The 25040-nt window shown below is 45.9% G+C and overlaps 1 protein-coding gene across 3 annotated transcripts; it reads right to left on the reverse strand.

The window, feature by feature from the left end:
* Positions 1-353: 353 nt before the first annotated feature.
* On the reverse strand, positions 354-24004 carry LOC137437754 (gap junction beta-2 protein-like). Of its 3 annotated transcripts, none has more exons than XM_078766322.1 (5): positions 23773-24002; positions 17602-17723; positions 5648-5821; positions 5342-5545; positions 354-783 (listed from the first exon to the last, which is right to left on the reverse strand). In XM_078766322.1, exons 1-5 carry the CDS (start codon positions 23777-23779, stop codon positions 487-489), a joined length of 804 nt encoding a protein of 267 aa, XP_078622448.1. In that variant the 5' UTR covers positions 23780-24002; the 3' UTR covers positions 354-486. The 3 variants fall into 3 exon arrangements, with proteins under 3 accessions (XP_078622448.1, XP_067988449.1, XP_078622453.1); XM_068132348.2 differs by lacking the exon at positions 23773-24002 and adding an exon at positions 7909-8061; XM_078766327.1 differs by lacking the exon at positions 17602-17723 and having other exon boundaries at positions 23773-24004.
* Positions 24005-25040: the final 1036 nt, after the last annotated feature.

Genomic DNA, 25040 nt, shown 5'->3' on the forward strand with positions numbered 1-25040 from the left:
GGAGTGGGTTTGAATTGGGAGGAGTGGGATTGAAGAGGGAGGAGTGGGATTGAAGAGGGAGGAGTGGGATTGAAGAGGGAGGAGTGGGTTTGAAGAGGGAGGAGTGGGATTGAAGAGGGAGGAGTGGGATTGAAGAGGGAGGAGTGGGATTAAATAGGGAGGAGTGGGATTGAAGAGGGAGGAGTGGGATTGAAGAGGGAGGAGTGGGTTTGAAGAGGGAGGAGTGGGATTGAAGAGGGAGGAGTGGGTTTGAAGAGGGAGGCGTGGTCTTGAAGAGGGAGGCGTGGGATTGAAGAGGGAGGAGTGGGATTGAAGAGGGAGGAGTGGGATTGAAGAGGGAGGAGTGGGATTGAATTGGGAGGAGTGGGATTGAAGAGGGAGGAGTGCTTTCGTTGTCATTGTCTGATTTTATATGCAGTACCTTTGCACAAGGTATTTCTTACGCTGTACCTTGGTGATGTGTGTATGGTTAATGTGTCTTCTCTTTCAAACGGCAGACTTCCTCTTTGGTCGCTTTGCCATTCCCTTTTTTTTGCGAGAAGACGGTGGAATCTTCAACACTACCCGAAGAAACCTATTCAGAGTGATGTACACGATTTCTGCAGTACTGACGAGGAGGCAGAATATCGATGACGTAATCATGAAGTATGTGATGATATTCTTTTCGGAGGGACGGGTGATGTAACATTCGACTGAATTGGGGCATGGAGTTTCGCTGCAACGAATGATGCGTGGAAGAGTGAACCCACCGTAAATATAATAAAAGAGACCAGTGAATCCCAACTGCAAACAGAGAGGAGATACACATTACAAATACATCCTGAGTTGTTATTTACAGCGTTATCATCTCGTTTGCTTTTTCACTATGTCAAGCATTATTAGTGCAGCAGATATGTGCAAATATTGTGGGTTTGATGATAAAAGCATAGAATTTGGCTCACATTTAGTACATACCACGAGGAAGATTTTTAGATATAGGGACATTGCATATTCCTCCTGGGGCCAAAATGGCGGCCATTTTACAAAATGGCCGTGATCGGGTAATACATAACATAATCTGTAGGAGTTGTGCACGTTTTTCAACTGGGGATGCATGCAAGTGATGCAATATCACTTAAAATATAACCTGGGATGCCAATTAAAGGTCATACACCTTACATAACCGATTTATTGGGCCTATTAGACAACAATTACGCAAAATTTGGGTTTTCTTATGAGTTTTGTCCGTATTTTGCACTCAGAAAATGATCGGTTTAACATTAAACTGCACTGCCACTGTGGAAGTGCGTTTACCCTTACATATTATCTTACATTTATCTTTTACCCTTACATTGTCAGTGGGTACATGTCTACATCATATTAAAATATAACAATCCGCCATGCGGACAAAGGCGATCTAGGTGAGCAAACCGAGCATCAAACGTACATTAATGCCAACCACCCATTTACACATGTACGTTATGTAGTTGGATCTTATCAGCTAACGAAATATTCTCATTGGGTATTAAAGCATGGTAGTAGATGGGGTCTGCAATCCCCAGTTGACCTATACAAAGGGGTTATGGTTGTGTTCTCTAAGCCGTCCATGATACTGCAAGTTCTACTCCCGAGCACACTGTCCGCCGCAGTGGCATAGTGCCGTGCACTGGAGTACAGCCTTCCTACACTTGCATTGTCCTCTGCATCCCTTCTTGCAGCCGCATCTGAGAAGTTGCCGGCATGCTTGCGTTGCCTCCGGGAGGGTTGTCCAGCAGACGTCCCAGCCAGTGTCACTCTTCACCCACCCCCATTCGCTAGGGGATGGGAGCTCTGCAGCAGCAACCATCATCTGGCCCCAACAGTAGCCAGCTTGGTAGGCAGTTCTCCTGATGTGCTGTCTGAGGGCTTCTCGAGTTGGCGGGAGAGCATCTATTGCTCGACCCTTCTGGGTGAAGAGCTGCTTACGTGCATCGTTGACATGCTCGTGGCTGCTAGTGCGATCATACAGGAGAACGACGAAACGCTCCAAGGTGTCCAGGCTGTCATCTACGATTGAGGGGTTTGGTGTAGCGCCCAAGGCACAGAAGGTCGCATTGACCTCATCACAGGCCTTCCACGTCTCCCATGCAGTATTTTTGCTCCTGCCTCCAAAGCTTGACACGGTATCATACCCAGTGAAGGCATGAAATGAGGGTAGTCCTCGACACTTGTCAGGCCCCAATGCCTGGGCCATCTCGTGAGCTGCTAAGAACCTAAAGCTCTTCCCGGTACCGAAGGCGTCCCTGTTAGGCAGGTGGGCAACTGTTGTCGCAGTTGTTGCAGTGTTGTCTGTGTCCACAATCCGTTGAACTCCAGGGACGTCACTATTCGGGTGTTGGAACAAAGAGATTCCTGTACCATGGAACGAGTCCTGAGCACTTGTCGAGCTGGGGTTGTGGTCTATGTTGTCGACTGCTCCCGTGGTGAACAAGCCACCCTTCAGTTTGGGTGGGCAAACTGCTCCCTCCAACATGAAGTAGTGACAGATGTTGTTCCCCAACTCAGACGAAATGCTCAGCACCCTGCCGTAGGCGATGGACACACCAAGGCGGTACAGCTCATCAACGAGGTCTCGTCTGCGTGTCTTCGTGTGCATCATCACACCCAGGTACACAGGCACAGGTGTCTCCCTGTTGTGACTGTGCTTGGTAGATTGTACGGAACCGGTGCTCTTGCGACGGCGTGCACAGCTGTTGAACATCAGGAGCTGGGAGATTGTAAATGTAGGAGCTGGTATAGATGAGTGGCTTGACTGTTCATGGATATTGGGGCCATTCAAGATCATAGAAACCAGTGCGATGAGTGAATTTGGCACCGACTCTTCCTGGCAGTGGGTGTCAAATGAACCACTGAAGGCAGTCGTCATCTTCAGCATGTCTCTTCAGACTATGTTGGCAGCTCTAGCCAGATGAATGCCATCACTGTTGGCATCCTGCTCACATGCCTTGCGCAGGGCTGTTCCAACATCCTGGTTGAAAGCAAGTAGAATGTCTCGGCCTCGCTTGTGCTCCTCTAAGTCATGAAAATGCCTCAAAATTCGTTTTTGGAGTTCGGTTGTGTGAACACGCCCAGTCAGGACTGTTCCAAGCTGCTCCAGCCTGGTGTTGTACAGGGTTGCCAGGTCTATCAGCTTGAACACTGGTGCCACAGCAGAGTCCATACGGGCTTCCTCAATGTAGGACACCAGTTCAGCAAGGGCTATGCCGTGATTTACATCGTCTTGGTCTGGACCCTCATTCAGCTTCGTGCCTCTGGCTTTGTTGTACAGGGAGGCTAGACACTTCACATGGTACTTGGCCTCCTGTGCTATAAGATCTCCTCCACTTCGTTTAGCCAACAGTGGTTTGTCCTCTAGTTTCAGGGCACATTTCCTGACACGGGCATCAAGCTCAAAGGTGGAAGCCTCGTGCAGAGTCTCCTTACCCGCCTGTCCGTCACAAAAGAAACACTTGTCAACTGAAGGTTGTGGTTGGTCTACACTATGACGGGTGTACTTCCTTGGGACATCTGCACTGTGCTCACAGGAGGTTTTCCTCTTCTCGGCTCGAAACAGTTGGGTTTTGTTGTATTCGAGTCTACATGAATCATGCCACCTGGCTCTGTGGTGCTCGAATGTTGCTTGAATGCCCTCACCATCATCCAGTTTAGAGAGATCTATAGTCTTTGGCAGACATCCGATCTTGCTGAAGGCGAGGAGATTGTCTGCAAGAGTCTGGAACCCAGAACCACCGGTGCTACGCTTTGATTCAGCTGGACAGCATAGCTTCTCAGAGGTGTCTTTCTGACATAGCACACACTGGTCCCAATCTGTCAGACATGGAAGATGTGTTCCAGATGAGCCGGGCTGTTGGGGGTCCAACACCATAAAACGTTGGGCCATTGTCAGTCAGTCAGAATACGTTTAGGGTACAGCCACCAGATGCAACCACCACCGTGACCTGAAAGCAGAATTAGCAGAATTAAGATATGCACAATGTCTCAGCTCTAGTACATATGTAGCAAGACAGATCTGTCAGATATAAGCATGACAAGGAAGAAAAACGTTATTTGCGTCCCTGTTAGGCCACCATACATAATTGTGTTCAAGTCCATGTGAGGCCTATGCATAACATGTCAATAACAAATGATACATAGATCCACTAGATGATACATAGATCCACTAGAATGTGTTTTGCACCAACCATAGTTGATATAGTATACACATATGGACTGGCATAATTCGGTCACTAGTCATATCTATGCACCCCGAGGGATGTTGAGTGACCACATGAGGGAAATAGGACCCTCATGTGGTCACTCACAGTCCCGAGGGGCACATAGATGTGACTAGTGACCGAATTATGCCAGTCCATATGAGTTTTATAACACACCACCTCTTGAGGGCGCTGTAAACTGTCAAACATTAACGACAAGTATCATAATACTCAGACGATCTTTGTAAAAACCATTGCAAATTTTACCACTATGGACCGGTCCATAGTGTCGCGGCACCACTATGGACCGGTCCATAGTGGTAAAATTTGCACTGGCTATGCAATAGGCTATACTAGTGAACCACACATGACAGTGTTTTAGCCAATCGGGAAGGAGAATCAACAAGAGGTGTGTTATAATTCAACTTATGGGCGAAAATAGTAAATTTTGGCCGCCATTTTGTAAAATGGCCGCCACAGCTACCATGGGACAAATATGCGATGTCCCTATATCCAAAAATATTCCTAAGGGTATGTCCTAACTGTGTGCCAAATGCCATGCTTTTATCATCAAACCCACAATTCTGTCAAAATATTTCACATATCTGCTGCACTATATGGTAAATATTGTTTCGCCCATTAATGAAACTGCCAAAATCAAGACTCTCTATTCACCTTCAGTCTTTCATTCCTCTTTTCTCCCGCCTCTGGAACCAGCTCCCTCACTATCTTCAATCCCACTCCTCCCTCCAGGTCTTTAAAACAGCTGTTCACCACCATCTCTTATCTTCCCCCATCCAAAACCTTGATCTTTTCTACCCCCGTTAATTCACCCCAGATCCACTTTTTTACTTTTTTGAATACCGACTTCTGTCCTGGAAGTCCTAGCAGTGTCCATATGTTTTCTACCTCTCCCACCCCTACTCCCCCCAAGCGCTCTCCCTCCCACAGATCTCCCGATGTCCCTGGTCTCCACTGTTGTACTTGTGTGCTTCCCTCTCTCTCCCCATGTTGTCTCCCGCTCCCTTTATTATATGTTTTATGTGTCTGTTTTTTTTGTGATTAATGTTGGCTCTCACATGAGCCTCGATCTTGTATACAAAAAACCCCCCAAAAAATCCAGTGCATACCTCCATCCCAATCCGACAAAATACGCTGCTCACGTATGTCCAGAACATGCATCCTGGCATTTTCTCTACTGAGACTTCTTCACTTGCTGGCTCTTCTGATTCCTTATCTGATTTCTTATCTGATTTGTTATCTGGCTTCTCATGTGATTTCCTATACTTGATGTGTAGAGCAATAAAAACCGCTGGACACGACACCAACAGCATCTACAGGAGAAAACAACACACGCCAGGGGTAAGAAGAGCCTACAGTGGGGAAAATGTTCGTTATTTCTACACAGTCGGCTCGGTGTTGTGCCTCCAGACTACCTGCAATGTCCAAAGACGAAGCTGGGAGATGGGGAAGAACTGTTCGAAGCACACAGTCTCACAGCCGGGTTGCTGGGTGTTGCAAGAGAAGCCATCTTGGTCGTCTTTCCACACTCTCCGACCCGCAACCCCCAGAACCATGACGCGAAAGAGTAACATCACCAACAGCCAGAGCTGCGCACAGGTAGAATAAAGCAACAAATTGGGTTCAATTCTGCAACATTAAAAAAAAAAGTGATTCTTCACAATTGGGAGATAGGGCCAAAACCGATACATAGCAGGATATCTCAAAAAGTTATGGATGGATTTGGACGAAACTTGTTGGACAGGTTGTGTGTGTGAAAAGGAAGAAACGATTCGATTTTCGTGAAAATCTGAATATGGATTCGGATATGAGAATTATTTAATTTTTTAAGTGATTCTTCACCATTGGGTGATCGGGCCAAAAACGATATATAGCAGGATATCTCAAAATGTTATGGATGGATTTGGACGAAACTTGTTGGACAGGTTGTGTGTGTGAAAAGGAAGAAACGATTCGATTTTGGTGAAAATCTGAATATGGATTCGGATATGAGAATTATTTAATTTTTTAAGTGATTCTTCACCATTGGGTGATCGGGCCAAAAACAATATGTAGCAGGATATCCCAAAAAGTTATGGATGGATTTGGACGAAACTTGTTGGACAGGTTGTGTATGTGACAAGGAAGAAACGATTCGATTTTGGTGAAGATCTGAATATGGATTCGGATATGATAATTGTTTAATTTTCTAAGTGATTCTTCACCATTGGGAGATCAGGCCAAAAACGATATATAGCAGGATATCTCAAAAAGTTATGGATGGATTTGGACGAAACTTGTTGGACAGGTTGTGTGTGTGAAAATGAAGAATCGATTCAATTTTGGTGAAGATCTGAATATGGATTCGGTTATGATAATTATTTAATTTTTTAAGTGATTCTTCACCATTGAGTGATATGGCCAACCAGGCGGAGGTATGCTCGCTTCTGAATGGCATTCTCGTTTTCCATGTGGTCTCACGTGCCAGTTATAAATCAGGGATAATCAATTTTATTATCAAACAGGGATAATTTGTATTATCACTAGTTTAATCCTCCAGGGTAATCAAATCTAAACGGTTGGTGTGGAAAAATGACAGTAACACGTGGTATACAAAGCCTCAAGGAAAGAAGTAAATAATTTATTTTTTGCACAGTAGAGATGGCGCAAACTCCCAGATGAAATCGATGAAAGAAAATGCAATTATTAAACAACAGGTTGATAAAGAGATGAAACTACTGGTAACACACATACCTTGGCTAGTGAGAGGGAATAGCAGGCAATGAAATGTCTGTTGATGCTAAGAGTAAACTCGATGCATTCACGGGTGCAAATTGTAGTTAAAGGGCTGGGAATGTGATCCGATTGTGAGCATGACGTCAGGAGGAGTACGCACACCTCGAGCCCTAAGAGCCTTGAGCGGCAGAGGGAGCAGATGCCAAAAGGGCATGAGCTAAATTTTTGAGAAGGCCCAGGTACCTGTAGGAGGACCATAGGCAGGAAATGTCATGAGGGCATCGTGGATGCTGAGGGAAATGCCAGACCCACAGATCCAGTCCATACCGACACCTTCCCCCCCCCCCTCCCCCACCCCAACAATTCAGATCCAAAGTTTGGTACATGGAGGCCTCAGGGGTGCCGCAGAGCAGAAGAGGATCCTGTGGAGGGGCCACACTGCTCCGCCACAAGATTGTGCAGGAGCGCAGAATGAAAATGTGAGGTCCAGGACCCAAAAAAGAGAGCATCAGCATGCGGAGCTGCACGTAAGTTGGTTATGTAGATCCACGACAGAGGGGGGTTAATAAAATATCGTGTGTTTGATACCTCTCCTTCGCACAATTCTTATATCCAGGGCTGGAGTAGAGAAACAGGAGTAGGGTAAATTGAGTTATGCAAAGATCCATTGAGTCCTAAATTGATAGTGGAGGGGAAGCAACGCCCCAATCGGGCTGTGAGCCAGGTGAGGCCATGCCACCTCAACATTTGAGTCCCTGCACATGCCTGTGCTTCCTCCCAGAGAAAAGGGAGAGTTAATGGTAGAAACAGAGTTAGTCTAGACTAGAGGGTTGGACAAACCAAGGGATCGCTGTAGCTTACAGGGATCCAACGTCGGTAGGAGAATAAGTAGTTCAGGTGGGAGGATGGAGTACACAGGTAAGGGTGAAACCAGATGTCTAGCCTGCTTGGCAGCTCCCACCTGCATCACCGTATGTCAGCTTGAATCACCATCAGCCAGTCCGCATGACTTCCAAAGCCAGGCATGCCGGTCTTGCCCACAGGACTCCCCAACATGAGCCTTTTTGGGCGAAACTCGGCCTTGAGGCCAATAACAAACAATAACTTCGGGCCACTGGATGGGAGGGATAGCAGAAGATGGATTCACCATGTAGAGAGAAACGAACATTTAAAAATGTTGTTTAATGAATGTTAATGCTGCTCTCCTACCAGAAGAACTGTGTACACATGGCTCTTGAGAGTTGGAAAAGCTCTTAATATAGAATAGGGAAACATTGTATATGCTTGCGGATTAGAATAGGTGGAAGTTATTATTATTTATTTTTTGTGTGCATTGTAGGCTTGTGGAAGAGTTAGTACACTGAACAGATCAGGATGACACAGACTGGCACCCCTGCCTCACACCTTGCTCAGTTTGATACCGTGGAAACCAAGATCTGCAAGATTGTTGGAATGTCCCGTGATGAAGCTGAGTCTGTGGGCCTATCATTTTCCATTGCAAACAGATTGGTGGTCTCTCTGTGTTCTCCGCTTCCTTTCTGGTCTTGCACCCTTGGCTTTTTTCCCTGCTTAATTCTCCCCTCCCTCTGGTTTCTACAAAGCACACTTAGTCACCCTTCTGGTGAAATTCCCAAAATTCAGAATGACTTCTCACCTCCACTCATTCGTTCCTCTTTTTTCCAACCTGTGGAACCAACCTCCACATTCTCTTCAATCTAATTCTTCCCTGAGATGTTCAACACAGCTGTTCCCCACCATCTCAGTTCATCCCCCATGCAAACGCATAATATTTTCCAACCCCATTTAATCCCCCACCCAACCCCCAAGTCCATATCATCATACTAAAATACGCCATTTGTGTCTGTCCGTCTGTCTGATGAATTTTTGACGCCAATACATTCCGTCCTTACTTATCCAATCTCAACCGAACTTGACAGGATGACCAAGGGTTACATAATGAAGGTTGTGGCACATTCATTTGCCCCCATCCCCAAGGGGGTTTTCTCCCCTGAGTGGGTTTTCTCCCCTGAGCGGGTTTTCCCTGCCATTGCCGTCAATGGCGTTGCGTGTTGAGGTGTACAGCCATATTAAGTTAGCTTTATCGTGGCGTTTTTCCAAATAAGGAGATTTATCGTGGCGTTTTTCCAAAGACGCTTTGAATAACAAAATTAATGATAATCGCATATTGTTAATGTTATTACAAAACAATATTAACAGTAATAATGCCCCACTTCCCCAAGGCGTTTTTCCTGCAGTGATAACGTGTATAAATAGGTTATAGTTATAATGGTGTTTCCGTGGGAGCAACGGCTTCTATAGGAAGTAAAAATATTATAAACCACAAACACGTATGATTTGCTTTTTAAACAGTCGCTAATGCTGCTTATAACACTAAATGAAGAAATTTGGAGGAATCCCGACATCCGTGAAGTAAGGTTTACTTACAGAACTGATCGAAGATCTACTGTACTCTATATAACCCACAAATGTTGGGTTAACAACATGGCCCTTTCTGCCGCTACCGTGGCATTTTTCGTCACTAACTTTTGAAACTCGCTCCCGCTGTTTAATACGAAACAAAGGGAGGAAGACTGGGATGTGCTCATTTACCAAGCAGCTAGCTAGCGCTTGCCAAGCCAGCCATTCCTTCACGGTTTTGAATTGAGTGCTTGCTCGAATGCTTAAACCACTTGGCGATCTCTCCGCAACAAACTTGGTAAATGAACACACACCCAATGTTCTTGAGACCCGACCATAGATCGACTGTAATCTTTATACCCCAAAGAGGAATGACCCTTCTTGCCGCTCCCGTAGTGAGCGGGTGCACTAGTCTTTCTAAATGTCCATTTTTACCTCCGCCACTGAAGGTGGATGGAGGTTATATTTTCACCCTTGTCGAGTTGTCTGTTGTTACGTGGTCCCCTCGGTGAATACCTGGTCTCAGTGACCCCCGGACCGTGAGAGGAACTTCGCCAGAAAGCTGTACTATATATGCGCTTTCGCCACGCAAGCCATATGAATTTCACCCCAGCGACAACTGACGTTCAAGGATATATTTCAATGGTAATGATACCAAACAATTTCAATGACACAACCATCAACAATATTTCAATGACACAACCACGGAGATTTTCCCCGAGCAATCAACAACACATAATCCTCACCAATTCCCAATTCACAATCAATTCCCTATGATTAAGATGGCCATCTTATACATGTGTGTCCCGGTGAGTACTCACGAAACCCTTTTGGTCTCGGTCCCGCACAATGTCTCTGGGCCCCTCTTGACCAAGATGATGGTCGCCGTCACCGCACTCGGGCGGTAGAACGAACCCCGGGTGGACGTTTCTCCACCGGGCCGGTATCGTACCAGGCACCGTGGCGGCAGCCCCTCGTGGCCACGCGCAGCGGATACGGTAGAGCAAGCCAAACCCCACGCCGCTTGCAAGGCGCGTTAGGCCCCAACGTGCGACCCGCACGCGTCTGTTTGGACGGTGCCGCGAACGATTCCAGACGCGGGGTCGATGCACGGCCCCACGTCAACTTGACGTCTCCACCGGGCAGGTACCCGTCCCCGGGAATTCCTCTCGCCTGACAGGTTTCGGAACGCCTCTGTTTTCCGCGCAGCGCAAGGTCGATTCCACCTTTTGTCGTCGCGGGGCGAGGAAGAAGGATCACCGTCCTTCTTTCTCCTCGTGTCTTTTTCTTCTTCCGTTTCCGGTCACTTCCGTTTCCGGCCACTTCCGTTTCCGGCCACTCCCTCAGAAGGGCTCCTGCCCCTCCAACCACAACAACTACACCACAACTTAATATACTACCCACGGATAAGCAAAGACTTGAATGGTAATTCACATACATTCACATAAATATGTAACACTCCCCCCCTTCAAGAACGAAAGTTTGAACCCAGCGAAAACTTTCGTTGCCGGCCAATTTGGAGAAACAAACCAGATAACTCAACCCCTCCAGATTACTCCCTCTGGACTAAGTACCAACAACGACATTGTCCCTGCCAAATCAAACTCCATCTCATGACCCTCTGACTTTGACCGTCAGTTTCTTGGGAATGAAGGTTAAGGGGTTGATCAAAGATCCAAAGTTAGGCAACTCGATAGCACTTTTTCCGGGAGGCCAAGCCGAGTATTCACTACATGGATGCCTTTAGGAACGCGGAGTTCACGGTTAGTCCGTGCAGGAAAGTTCTCTGCATGGGCGCCTTGAGGAACGTGGAGTTCACGGTTAGTCCGTGCATGAAAGTTCACTACATGGACGCCTTTAGGAACGGCGTTCACGGTTAATTCGTGTAGGAATCTTGGCTCGGCGGCTCCACCGCCTTCAGTGCTTCAACTTCTCAGAACTTCCCTAATAATTATGGTGGGACCACTTGTCCCTGTAGTCCCATGAATAGCGGTCTCCTTCTCGGCCACTACTTTGACAATCCTTCCTTCGGGAGCTGCTGTAACTCAGGGAGCCTCCATAATAATATTGATTGCGGCCACCACCAAAACTACCGCCCAGTTGTCCTCTCCTGTAGACCTCTCGACGCCTACGAAATGCCTTCCCTACTGTTATGGTCCGACCCTCCAAATCCTTGCCATTCCAATTCTTCTCTGCCTCTCTGGCGTCTTTTGTGCTGGCAAACGTGACAAAGCCGAACCCTCTTGACTGTTGCGTTTCCCAGTCTCTTACCAACCGCACTTCCACCAGCGGCCCATATCTGTTGAAGACAGAGGTCAGAACTTCTTCCTCTGTTTTGAAGTTCAGTCCCCCTACAAATAACTTGGCACTTTTGTCGCCATCCCGAGTTGGTGTGGTGTTATTTTCCCTGCTGGGCTCTTTACCAACCCTCTGGTTACCATAAACTTGACCCCCGGCCAAATCATTCCCGATAACCACAGATACACCCTCTACAGGAAGCGTGGCTTGTAAACCGACGGTGACCGGTCCTGACACCAAATCGGACTCCAACTGGATGACCTGAAGGGGAGCACTAACACCGCCCCCGATCCCCTGTAAACGCACACTATCCCCCGTTGCCGTCTCCTCGGACCATGGCAAAATGCCTTCAAGCATTAAAGATTGATGGGCCCCTGTGTCCCTCAATATCCTAACCGGTCTCCGGTTAGTCGAGGCTCCATCCAGTGACACAAACCCCTCTGAAATAAATGGTTGGTAACCCTTTTGATGGCGATTTCTTACGCTAGCCATCGCATTCGGAGTTGTAATAGTCGGACTCCGCTCTGGGTTGTCCCTTTTCATGAGGTAACAACTGGACATCAAGTGTCCAGGTTTCTTGCAAAACGCGCAAGTAGGTCCGGAGGAAAAACTCGGGGTCTGCCTCGGGCCCCCCGAACTATAAGTTTGTCTTGGGCCCGCATCCCTCTGATTTCGAACCGGTGGGGTATCATAGTTGTCCCCATAATCATCTCGAGGCCGCCGCCATGTATGGTCGTTCTCCGCACCTGCTGTTCCCCACCTCCCCTGCGGAGATCTAGGCGAGGAGTTAGGTTCGTGGACCCCTATTCGGTGGGTTAAGGCATAATCATCTGCCATGGTGGTGGCGTCCCACAACTTTGGTACCTTCTTTTCCTGCAGGTACACTTTGATGTCCTCGTGGACACACTGCTGGAATTCCTCCACCAGGATCAAGTCCCGCAAGGTTTCGAAGTCTTTCCCGACTCCTTTTGATTCACACCACCGATCAAACATGTTTTCTTTCACTCTGGCAAACTCCACATGGGTCTCACTCTCCCTCTTCCTGGCATTCCTGAATTTTTGCCTGTAAGCTTCCGGAACCAACTCATAGGCTTTGAGGATGTGCTTCTTCAGTACCTCATAATCTGCACACTGGTCCATTGGTAGCGCCGAATAAATTTCCTGAGCTTTCCCCACCAGCACACTTTGCACGAGTATGGTCCAGGCCTCCTCCGGCCAGTTTAATTGTCGAGCCACTTTCTCAAAGTGTGGAAAAAATTTCGCGACTTCTTTTTCACTGAACGGTGGAACCAGCCTCACATGTCTGCCCACATCCCAGGTTTTCTGGTTAGGTGTCGACCCCGTCAGCAAGGGTGGTGCCTCTCCCCGTTCTCTCATTAACTCCAGCTCCTTGAATTTGATTTCTTGCTGAAGCTCCATGTCACGTTCCTTTAATTCCCTTTCCGCTTTTCTCTCCTCTGCTTCGAGGTCCCTTGCAGCTCTCCTTTCCTCTGCTTTTTTGTCTTCTAACCTTTCCTGGAGTTCTCGTTCCCCTCTCCTTTCCTCTGCTTGTTTCTCTTCTCTCCTCTCTTCTGCTTTCCTTTCTTCTTCTTTGATCCGTTCCTGGCTCCGTAATTGCAACTCCAGTTTCCGGAGCTCAACATCTTCTGGTTCTTCGGGTAGCCACTCCCAGGCTAACTCGTCCCATGTTCCTAATCCCACCATAGATTGTATCACCGTGGCCTGCAACTCTGCCTTCCTCAAATTAGTTCGGACCTCCAAGTTAAAATGTTTGGCCAATTTCAAGAGGTCCGACTTTAGCAACGCTCGGAACTGTGCCTCACTCGGTGTTACCCCAAAGTTCTGTGCCACAAACGCCATGGTGCCTATCGTTAACACCTGTTAACCTTCACCCAAGACTTTACCCCAATTTCTCAAAAAAAAAATTACCAATTAATAATTAATTAATAATTTTTAATTAATAAAAAAATTATTATTTTATTATTTTATACAATTTTAAATCCCGGACGTAGACCCAATTGCGAAACCGCAAATCGTAATTTGGACGAGCCCCCAATTCTTTTACGTGGTCCCCTCGGTGAATACCTGGTCTCAGTGACCCCCGGACCGTGAGAGGAACTTCGCCAGAAAGCTGTACTATATATGCGCTTTCGCCACGCAAGCCATATGAATTTCACCCCAGCGACAACTGACGTTCAAGGATATATTTCAATGGTAATGATACCAAACAATTTCAATGACACAACCATCAACAATATTTCAATGACACAACCACGGAGATTTTCCCCGAGCAATCAACAACACATAATCCTCACCAATTCCCAATTCACAATCAATTCCCTATGATTAAGATGGCCATCTTATACATGTGTGTCCCGGTGAGTACTCACGAAACCCTTTTGGTCTCGGTCCCGCACAATGTCTCTGGGCCCCTCTTGACCAAGATGATGGTCGCCGTCACCGCACTCGGGCGGTAGAACGAACCCCGGGTGGACGTTTCTCCACCGGCCCGGTATCGTACCAGGCACCGTGGCGGCAGCCCCTCGTGGCCAGGCGCAGCGGATACGGTAGAGCAAGCCAAACCCCACGCCGCTTGCAAGGCGCGTTAGGCCCCAACGTGCGACCCGCACGCGTCTGTTTGGACGGTGCCGCGAACGATTCCAGACGCGGGGTCGATGCACGGCCCCACGTCAACTTGACGTCTCCACCGGGCAGGTACCCGTCCCCGGGAATTCCTCTCGCCTGACAGGTTTCGGAACGCCTCTGTTTTCCGCGCAGCGCAAGGTCGATTCCACCTTTTGTCGTCGCGGGGCGAGGAAGAAGGATCACCGTCCTTCTTTCTCCTCGTGTCTTTTTCTTCTTCCGTTTCCGGTCACTTCCGTTTCCGGCCACTTCCGTTTCCGGCCACTCCCTCAGAAGGGCTCCTGCCCCTCCAACCACAACAACTACACCACAACTTAATATACTACCCACGGATAAGCAAAGACCTGAATGGTAATTCACATACATTCACATAAATATGTAACATCTGTGAACAAGATATCTCAAAAAGTTGTGGGCGGATTCGGACGAAGTTTGGCAGAGATGTAGTGTATTTGACAAAGAGGAAATTATTAGATTTTGGTGAAGATCCGGATTTGGATCCGGGTAGTTTAATTTTTAAAGTGATTATTCACCATTGGTAGATGGGCCAAAAATGATACATAGCAGGATATCTGAAAACGTTGTAGATGGATTTTAACGAATCTTGGTGGACCGGTTGGGTGTGTGACAAGGACTAATCGATTTGATTTTGGTGAAGATCTGAATATGGATTCGGATACGAGAATTATTTAATTTCAAAGTGATTCTTCACCATTGGGAGATATGGCCAAAACCAATACATAGCACGATATCTCGAAAAGTTATGGACCGATTTGGCCGAAACTTGGGGGACTGATTGGGTGTGTGACAAGGAATAATCGATTCAATTTGCTGAAGATCTGAATATGGATTCGGATACGAGAATTATTTAATTTCAAAGTGATTCTTCACCATTGGGAGATATGGCCAAAACCAATACATAGCACGATATCTCGAAAAGTTATGGACCGATTTGGCCGAATCCTGGTGGACTTATTGGGTGTGTGACAAGGAATAATCGATTCAATTTTGCTGAAGATCTGAATATGGATTCAGATACGAGAATTATTTATTTTTAAAGTGATTCTTCACCATTGAGGGATCGGGCGAAAAGCGATATACAACATGATATTTTAAAACGTTATGGATGAGTGATGACTAAACTTGATGGACGAGTTGGTTTGGTGACAAGAACAAGTCGATTAGATTTTGGTTCAGGTCTGAATCCAGATCTGGCTGATCAGTGGGGATACAAAACATAAACTGCTTAGCCTGGCGGAGGTATGCGCGCTACCGTGTGTCTTTCTAGTTTTTCTTTGTTTCTGTATCCATCTTCTTCACCCCCATGTGTCCTTCCCTAACCCTCTTCCACCCTTATTTGTTTAAGTCTCCCTCTATTTTGAGTATCCTGCGGCGTTCAGTATCCTGCGTCAGAGTGGCAACCCGTCAATGAAACTGCTTCGGCAGGTCAATTAACCTCACGGCATTTAGGAATGGCAACTAGTTGTTATTATTAATGTGAAGCAGGACAAAATGGGAGCTGAGCTGCAAGCCAAAATGGAAGCGAGCCACGACAGGCAACAATGCCATTGGCAGATTTGTGGGACACGGAGCGGGAAATGGTGGCCGGTCAAGCTAGGGTGGTAGGGGGAATTAGGACCACAGAAATGTCTGCCATGTGAGTAACAGAAGAGAAGACAGTAAAGAGTAAAGGGAACACGGAAATAGCGCCAGAGCGAGACATGGGAAAATAATACAGACAAACAGAACTGAGGAAGAAATTAGAGGGAGTGGAGAGGAGGTCGAAGGACATGTCGGGGCAGATAGGTTTGAGGTGTGCATGACCCCACAGGTACGGGAATCCATGAATGGAAGAGCTGGACAAGAAGCATGACTGGGGTGTCGCTCATAGTGAGTAGGTATTACCTGAGGGGCATCCCGTGCGCTGGGGGCACACTAGCCCAGTGCATGCCATAGAGCCAGGAGGGGAAGCTAAATTTTGTGTGTCGGCCCGAATACTTGTGAGAGCACTCAAGGTGCTATGGTCCCCCTCCCCCCCACCCCCCCAGAAGTTGGCAGAGCAAGCAGCTTCTAAGGTGGCCCCAACTGCCAGGGGCCAGCAATTGGAGCCACACTGCCCAGCTATGAGATTGTGCAGAGCACAAAGAGAAAAATTGTAGGCCAGGCCAAAGATGATAAAGCACCAGCATGTTTAGCAGCCAGTGAATTGGTTACATAGAACCATGGTAGAGGGGGGTTAAAGTTAAAAGAGGAAAGTGTTTTTGAAGATGCTCGGTTAGAGTGAGAGATGAAACGGAATGGGGCAATTTGATTTTGCAAGGATGCATTGAGTCCCAGATTGTTAGTGTATGGGTAGGCATGCCCCTCTTCCCCCCATCGATCTACGTACTCTGCTGTGGCGAGTCAGGTGGGGCCATGCCTGCCAGCTTTGGTTCACAGCACAACCAGCCAGATCAGGCCAGATCTCCACCTGGATCAAGCTGTGTCCCACTGGACACAGTCTGTGGTATTTTCAGTCCTGTCATTCTCTTGTCTATCGACTGAGGTGTGTCTGATGCCTTAAGACCGAATTACTTAAGGAATCTGCATTTGTTCATTAACTCGGGGCTCATTAGGGTTTCATTAATGGTATTCCTTCTCTTTTGTATTTCCACCTCATGTTCTCTCAATACACCATTATAAAATCACTTGATCTCTGTGAGAATTTGAGTGTCTATGATCACGAGTAGTAGTTATACACATCCGTTAAAGGTCAGATTAGGTTTGGATGATTAGTGCGCATGACAAGACTGCGCCTGCGTCCGGCGATTTTACTCAGATCGCTAAATAATGTGAAAGGATGCACGCTACTGATTAACACGTCATCTAATTGGCTCAGCTGTTCCATTGGAACAAGGTATCGTGACAAACAGGCCTATAATCCAGCTCGTCGCACCACAATCAATTTGCCAGCACGACTGCTTTGTCGGATTCGGACCGCACAACTGGGACGAGTGTGATGACTGCACCAATTTGACTATAATCCAAATCGTTTTGAGAAAACTAATTTGGATGTTCTTTTGCATTTTCTGCAATGCTTTTTTAATTGTAATTTATCTGAATATGGGAATAATTTTGCATGGCAGAAGGGTTGACATCAATAAATAGATTCTACCACAGCTTTATACATCCTGCAAGATGACTACACAGTCTACACTTACCAAAGTTTGCTTTTTCAATAACGGAATTTTGTGCCAACATGACGTGCTTGTGGGTACATAGAAATTATAACAATTATCAGGACATTGACCATCACCTTCCCCAAATTTGTGGAGTATTTCTTGATTCCGTAAAGTAAGGAATGAATGTCCTCCACTTCTATCTCATCATCCTCTGAATCTGAATCCTTATGTTTGGCCTCTTCATTTTCTTGAGCATCTAGAGAAAGAGCAGAATTAAGACAGGGTGGTTAATTAATGTAGATTGGGAGTTTGGGGGAGGAGTTGGAAAGGGTCTTTCAAAGCATAAAAAATCTTGAGTCCAATTTGGCTTTAAATATTTTAATATTAGAGGTAAGTAATGCCTTACAGCTTACATCCATTAACTTGCAGTGTGAAGAGGTCTCAAGATGCACTTACTGTATAAGGGTTAATAACACAGCTTTGTTAGACAGGTCAATGGTCAGTGAAGAGGTGGTCAGCATATGGTGAAAGGTGGTGAGCAACAAACATACAACAATCAGAAACATGCCCCATGCTCTGTACAGACCAAAGCAGTTTCTTAGCTGAGGTCAGGGGCATCACTGTGCACTGTCGCATGGTGTATGTGCCCAAATGTTTTTGCTGTGGCCCAAATCTATTTTAAACCCTTGGCTATGATAGGCCACTTTATGACAATTAGCATAGTTTTCTCCACATGCCACTGTGATGAATGTTTTATAGAGGGTGGAGGGAAGGTGGGTCTGAAGTTTAAGTGGGCCCCAAAATATTTTGGAAGCTAGCAACATCTCTGGCTAAGATTAGAAATTACAATACTTGAAGGATTGCCACTCTGACACACACAGGAAGTCAGTACAGTAATTTGGCCACGTCTCCGGCAATGGTTCGCCTGTTCTTTATGAAGGAAACTGTGGGACCTTTAACGTCCACCAACTAATGCTGGTAGAAATACATGCACTTCAGGTGAGTCGACGACAACCGTTGACTACCTGATGGTGCGTAGGCGAGATAGGGGGCACCTCCGGGACACAAAGGTGATCCCAGGGGAGGAGGCTGTTTCACTGCACCACTTGGTTGTCTGCGACATAAGGGTGAAAGGTGCGAGGAGAGCTCGGCGGGTGAAGTACCAACCGAGAATGAAGGTGTGGAGGTTGAAAGAGGTGACTGAGGGAGGCATTAAAAGAGGCTGGGTAGGGTAGAGGATGATGTGGTTGAGCTTGAAAGTGGTTGGATGTCAATGAAAGATCATCTGTTGGGAGCCGTTGGTGAGGTATGTGGGTGGACAAAAGGACCACCGAGGCACTCGGAAACATTGTGGTGGGATGATGAAGTTGGAAAGAGGATTGACAAGAAGAGGAAGAAGTTCAAGGAATGGCAGAAGGCGAAGGGTACGGGGGCAGAAAAGGCAGAGCATGAAAGTTATAAGGCTGCAAAGAAAGAGGTAGCAAAGGCGCAGGAGGCATGTATGAAAATGTTCGGAGAACGCTTGGATTCGGAAGAGGGTCAGAGAGCGGTATTCAGGATTGCAAAGCAGAAAGCGAAAGAGAAGTGTGATGTGATGGGGGTGAGTTGATTGAAGGATGAAGTGGGACAAATCGTTGTGGACCCAGATGGAATTAAAAGAAGATGGAAGAGATATATGGAAATGCTGTTGAATGCAGAGAATGAATGGGACGGCAACATAGAGAGTAACCCAGTTTTTGGACCGGCAGAGAAGATAACTGAGAAGGAAGTTGAGGAACGATAAAAGCAATGAAGATTAGAAAAGTGGAAGGGCTGATGGGAGTTGTGGGAGATGTGTTGAAGGCAGCGGAAAGTTGGGGTGTGAAGAGAATGACAGAGATCTGTAATCTGGTGGTGAAAGAAGGCCGCATTCCAGTGGATTGGGAATTGAGTACCCTCGTCCCTCTATACAAGGGGAAAGGTGACCCTCTGTACTGTGGCTTGTATCGAACAATAAAGTTATTGGAGCATGGAATAAAGGTATTGGAAAGGGTGTTGGAGAGGAGGATCAGGAAGAAAGTGAAGATCGACGAAATGTAGTTTGGATTTATGCCAGGAAGAGGAACGACAGATGCACTTTTTATTGTAAGGCAGTTGCAGGAGAAGTACATGGAGAAGAGGAAGAAGTGGTTTCTTGGGTTTGTTGATCTGGAGAAAGCATTCGATAGGGTTCCATGCGAAGTAATGACATGGGCATTGAGGAAGTTAGGAGTGGAGGAATGGTTGATCAGAGTAGTGATGGCAATGTACGAGAGAGTGCGCACAGCTATAAGGACGAAGGACGGGAACAGTGGTGAGTTTGAGCTGAAGGTGGGAGTGCATCAGGGGTCAGTACTAAGTCCACTACTATTTGTAGCTGTGATGGAGGTGCTGGCTCGGAATGTAAAGGAGGGTTTACCGTGGGAGTTGTTGTATGCAGATGATCTGGTGTTGATTGCAGAAAGTAAGGATGGACTGAAGGAGAAGATGAACAAGTGGAAGGAATGTATGGAGACCAAAGGTCTGAAGGTGAATATCGGAAAAACGAAGGTGATGGCAAGTGAAGTGGCCGTGTGCTGTGTGCAGGAAGGGTGTCGGAGTGAACTCCATTCAATGTACAATGTGCGCTGAGTGGGTTTATCAAAAATGTAGTGGTCTGAGAGGGTCATTGACCAGTGTGGCAGTTACATTCAAGTGTAAGGTGTGCACAGAGGGAGCTGCAGATTGAGGAAATGTTGAGTTGGATCTTGGAGATGGCGTGAAGCTGGAAGGTGTGAAAACATTTTGCTACGCTGAATTGGAGAAGGTGGATCAGACTCGGCAACGGTTGCTATAGTGAGAAGTGCATGGAAGAAGTTTCGGGAACTGAGTGGGGTGCTGACGAGGAGGGGAGTGTCGTTGAAGCTGAAGGGAAAGGTGTATGCTGCATGTGTGAGAAGTGTTATGATTTATGGGAGTGAGACATGGGTAATGAACGTAGAGCAGCAACGAAGGCTGGAAAGGGTGGAAATGCGAATGGTTTGGTGGATGTGTGGAGTATCGTTGAGAAAGAGGAACACAACTGATGAATTGTGAAAGATGATGGAAATAGAGCCTGTGATGGATGCTGTGAAGAGGAACAGGTTGAGATGGTTTGGTCATGTGTTGAGGAAGGATGAAAGTGACTGGTTGAGAAGAGTGATGGGAATGAATGTAGAAGGAAGTAGAGGACGGGGAAGACCGAGAAAGTCTTGGCTGAAGGTGGTGGAAGAAGAAATGCGGGCAAGGGGGTTAACAAGGGGAGATGCAGAAAATAGGGCAAAATGGAGAAGATTGTCATGGGGCCCGCAAGGCTAACCCCCGCTCTAGCAGGGAAAATGGCCTTAAAATGCCTGTTGTTGTTGTTGTTGTTGTTGATGTTGTAACTAATGCCGGCAGACAGGATGCTCATTTAACATCCATCCGAGGAACGTCGCGCACATTGATGAATCATCCTGCCTGATGAATCACCCTGACAGTTTATAGCTGGGTCAGGATTCAAACCCAGACTCGACAGCTCAAAGACGAGGATGCGTATCTCCAGCAGGATTCGTAACCTTTTGGGTATCTGAAATTCCACTACTTTCCATAACTCTTGACTGATTTTCCATGACCCTTAACTGATTTTCTATAACCCTTGACTGATTTTCCATAACCCTTGACTGATTTTCCATGACCCATGACTGATTTCCCATAACCCTTGACTGATTTCCCATAACCCTTGACAAAATTTTCCTTAACCCTTGACTGATTTTCCATGACCCTTGACTGATATTCAATGACCCTCGACTGATTTTCCATTACCCTTGACTGATTTTCCATGACCCTCGACTGATTTTCCATGACCCTCGACTGATTTTCCATAACCCTTGACCGATTTTCCATGACCCTTGACTGATTTTCCATGACCATCGACTGATTTTCCATGACCCTCGACTGATTTTCCATGACCCTTGAGTGATTTTCCATGACCGTTGACTGATTTTCCATGACCCTTGTCTGATTTTCGATGACCCTCGACTGATTTTCCATGACCATTGACTGATTTTCCATGACCATTGACTGATTTTCCATAACCCTTGACTGATTTTCCATAACCCTTGACTGATTTTCCATGACCCTTGACTGATTTTCCATGACCCTCGACTGATTTTCCATGACCCTCGAATGATTTTCCATGACCCTTGACTGATTTTCCATAACCCTCGACTGATTTTCCATGACCCTTGACTGATTTTCCATGACCCTTGACTGATTTTCCATGACCCTTGACTGATTTTCCAAAACCCTTGACTGATTTTCCATAACCCTTGACTGATTTTCCATGACCCTTGACTGATTTTCCAAAACCCTTGACTGATTTTCCATAACTCTTGACCGATTTTGCATAACCCTTGACTGATTTTCCATGACCCTTGACTGATTTTCCATAACCCTTGACTGATTTTCCATGACCCTTGACTGATTTACCATAACCCTTGACTGATTTTCCATAACCCTTGACTGATTTTCCATGACTATTGACTGATTTTCCATAACCCTTGACTGATTTTCCATAACCCTTGACTGATTTTCCATAACCCTTGACTGATTTTCCATGACCCTCGACTGATTTTCCATGACCCTTGACTGATTTTCCATAACCCTTGACTGATTTTCCATAACCCTTGACTGATTTTCCATGACCCTCGACTGATTTTCCATAACCCTTGACTGATTTTCCATGACTATTGACTGATTTTCCATAACCCTTGACTGATTTTCCATAACCCTTGACTGATTTTCCATGACCCTCGACTGATTTTCCATGACCCTTGACTGATTTTCCATAACCCTTGACTGATTTACCATAACCCTTGACTGATTTTCCATAACCCTTGACTGATTTTCCATAACCCTTGACTGATTTTCCATAACCCTTGACTGATTTTCCATGACCCTCGACTGATTTTCCATGACCCTTGACTGATTTTCCATAACCCTTGACTGATTTTCCATAACCCTTGACTGATTTTCCATGACCCTCGACTGATTTTCCATAACCCTTGACTGATTTTCCATGACTATTGACTGATTTTCCATAACCCTTGACTGATTTTCCATAACCCTTGACTGATTTTCCATGACCCTCGACTGATTTTCCATGACCCTTGACTGATTTACCATAACCCTTGACTGATTTTCCATAACCCTTGACTGATTTTCCATGACCCTCGAATGATTTTCCATGACCCTCGACTGATTTTCCATGACCCTTGACTGATTTTCCATAACCCTTGACTGATTTTCCATGACTCTTGACTGATTTTCCATGACCCTTGACTGATTTTCCATGACCCTTGACTGAATTTCCAAAACCCTTGACTGATTTTCCATAACCCTTGACTGATTTTCCATGACCCTTGACTGATTCTCTATGACCATTGACTGATTTTCCATGACTATCAGTGAAATTCCATGAGTTTCCAAGCATGGAAAAGCATTTTGTTAAATTCCATGACGTTCCAGGATTTCCATGACCCGTAAAAACCCTGTCTCGGGTCAAGGCTGTGAAGCCAGCCCTAAACAAGAATCGTACAAAGAAATATTAGAATGAACAGCTAAGATATAGAGAAGGGGGCATGATAGACAAGTGCATAGAATGGGTTAATTACTTAAATAAAAAAAAAAATGTAAATAACTCGGTTGATTTTCAATGTCGTCTCGTTATGCAATCGTTCCACATGTTATTTATCTTTCAACAATTCAATGTCTTCAGATTAAATAAGATAAAACTACAAAATCTTCCTGAAAAAGCACATGTTAACTGACGAGCGGTTGCCATCTTATGGGGCGTATAGACAGCTTGACTTGGCTGCACTAACCCCAAACACAATCGTCATTGCAATCGTAACATCTTTATTTCCCTTCTCATAACCTGATTATTGGGGTACCTGGGGTGCATTGGGACACCTCCTCTAGAAGCTATTCTTGACTTGGTATACTTTGGCAACCCCTGCCCTCCCATCACCGTTTGCCTTCCCTCTTTACATCGAGTGCATGTCTGGTTGGATTGGGTTTGGAATAGACCTTGGTACCGTGAGCCAAAACCAAAAAAACAGGATTCATTTATCACAGAAACATTTGACAAACTAACAAAGACTTGGGGCAAAAACCGACCCCGGCCAACCCGACAAGAGCATTCCAATAATTGTGGTCGTTAAAGAAGAGGAGGAATTGACAAACTGTAGTACAGACAATGAGACATAAGCACAGACAGTCAAACATACCTTTCATGGTTGGATCCGTTCTGAGAAGTCGAGTCGCAGAGAAGGCAGAAAAGTATTCTGATCAAATCTCCAAGTCCTTGACTCGCCAGCTATTCGAAACGAAACTTTTCACCTCCTACATTCAGGTGTAAAGCTGCTCATTTGCCATTTCCCATCCATAGTTCTCTTTATTAGTCTCGTCTAAACTATCTTTCCTGTTTAACTAGTCCCTCCTCCCTCACCCAACAGGTTGCCGATGGCGAAAACTGCTTCCTTACAGTAAATAATGCACAGAGTTGCCTCGACTCTGATACACCATGTCCACCCGTTGTCGTAGTGTTTCCGGGACAGTATTATTTGTCATTTATAAAATGCTGGACATGAAAGGTGTTTAGGAGGTTGTTTTTTTTAATCATTCATAAAACCTTGTGAACAATACTGTCCCATTGAGCTCATTAATTTCTCATGAGCTTTTTTTTGTTGTGGTGACGCATTGCAGGTAAGAGACAGGAGGAGTGTGGCAACCCTTGGGAATGTGGGTGGCCAAGAACGAGCGTTGTCTCTTCAATATAGTACAAAGAAAGGTATGACGGACGCCTGAGGGTTTCTGGGCCACGCCCATTTATACAGATGCTTGGGGAGGAGTCTACTTACTGTATTGAAAAAAAAATGAAAATTGAGATTACTCCCCGAGTGTTTACGGATAGTATTAATCGTTATTGCCTCAACACATGACACCGTGCTGAATGTTTCATTCATTTTTCTTTAAATCTTTATACCAATTTTATATATATATAACTAGAGGAAGTTTTAACAGATAAAACAAATTCACGCAAGCAGCACCTGTCTATTTTGAATCACAACACCTGGAGACTTGGGTGTGACTTTTGAGACAAAAATGTGACTTGGGTGGTGAATTGAATGCAACATTCCTGAATGAAAGCTTAAGCAAAGGCAACACCACAGCCCAATGATTAAGTAATATAGGTATTGCTCATATTTTAAAAATGTGCTCCACAAATTGAAGTTACAAAAACTTTATTTCATTTATTTAACAATTTTTTTTTTTGTATACAAGACCGAGGCTCGTGTAAGAGCGAACATCAATCACAAAAAAAAAACGGACAGACAAAACATACAATAAAGGGAGTGGGAGACAAGATGGGGAGAGAGAGGGAAGCACACAAGTACAGCAGCAGAGAACAGGGACATCGGGAGATCTGTGGGAGGGAGAGGGCTTGGGGGGAGGAGGCATTAGAAGGCGGGGGGGGGGGGGGGCGGGGGAGGGG

This window comes from Myxine glutinosa, chromosome 1 (assembly GCF_964187855.1).
Source record: "Myxine glutinosa chromosome 1, kmMyxGlut1.1, whole genome shotgun sequence".
In the NCBI taxonomy this organism is placed as follows: domain Eukaryota; kingdom Metazoa; phylum Chordata; class Myxini; order Myxiniformes; family Myxinidae; genus Myxine; species Myxine glutinosa.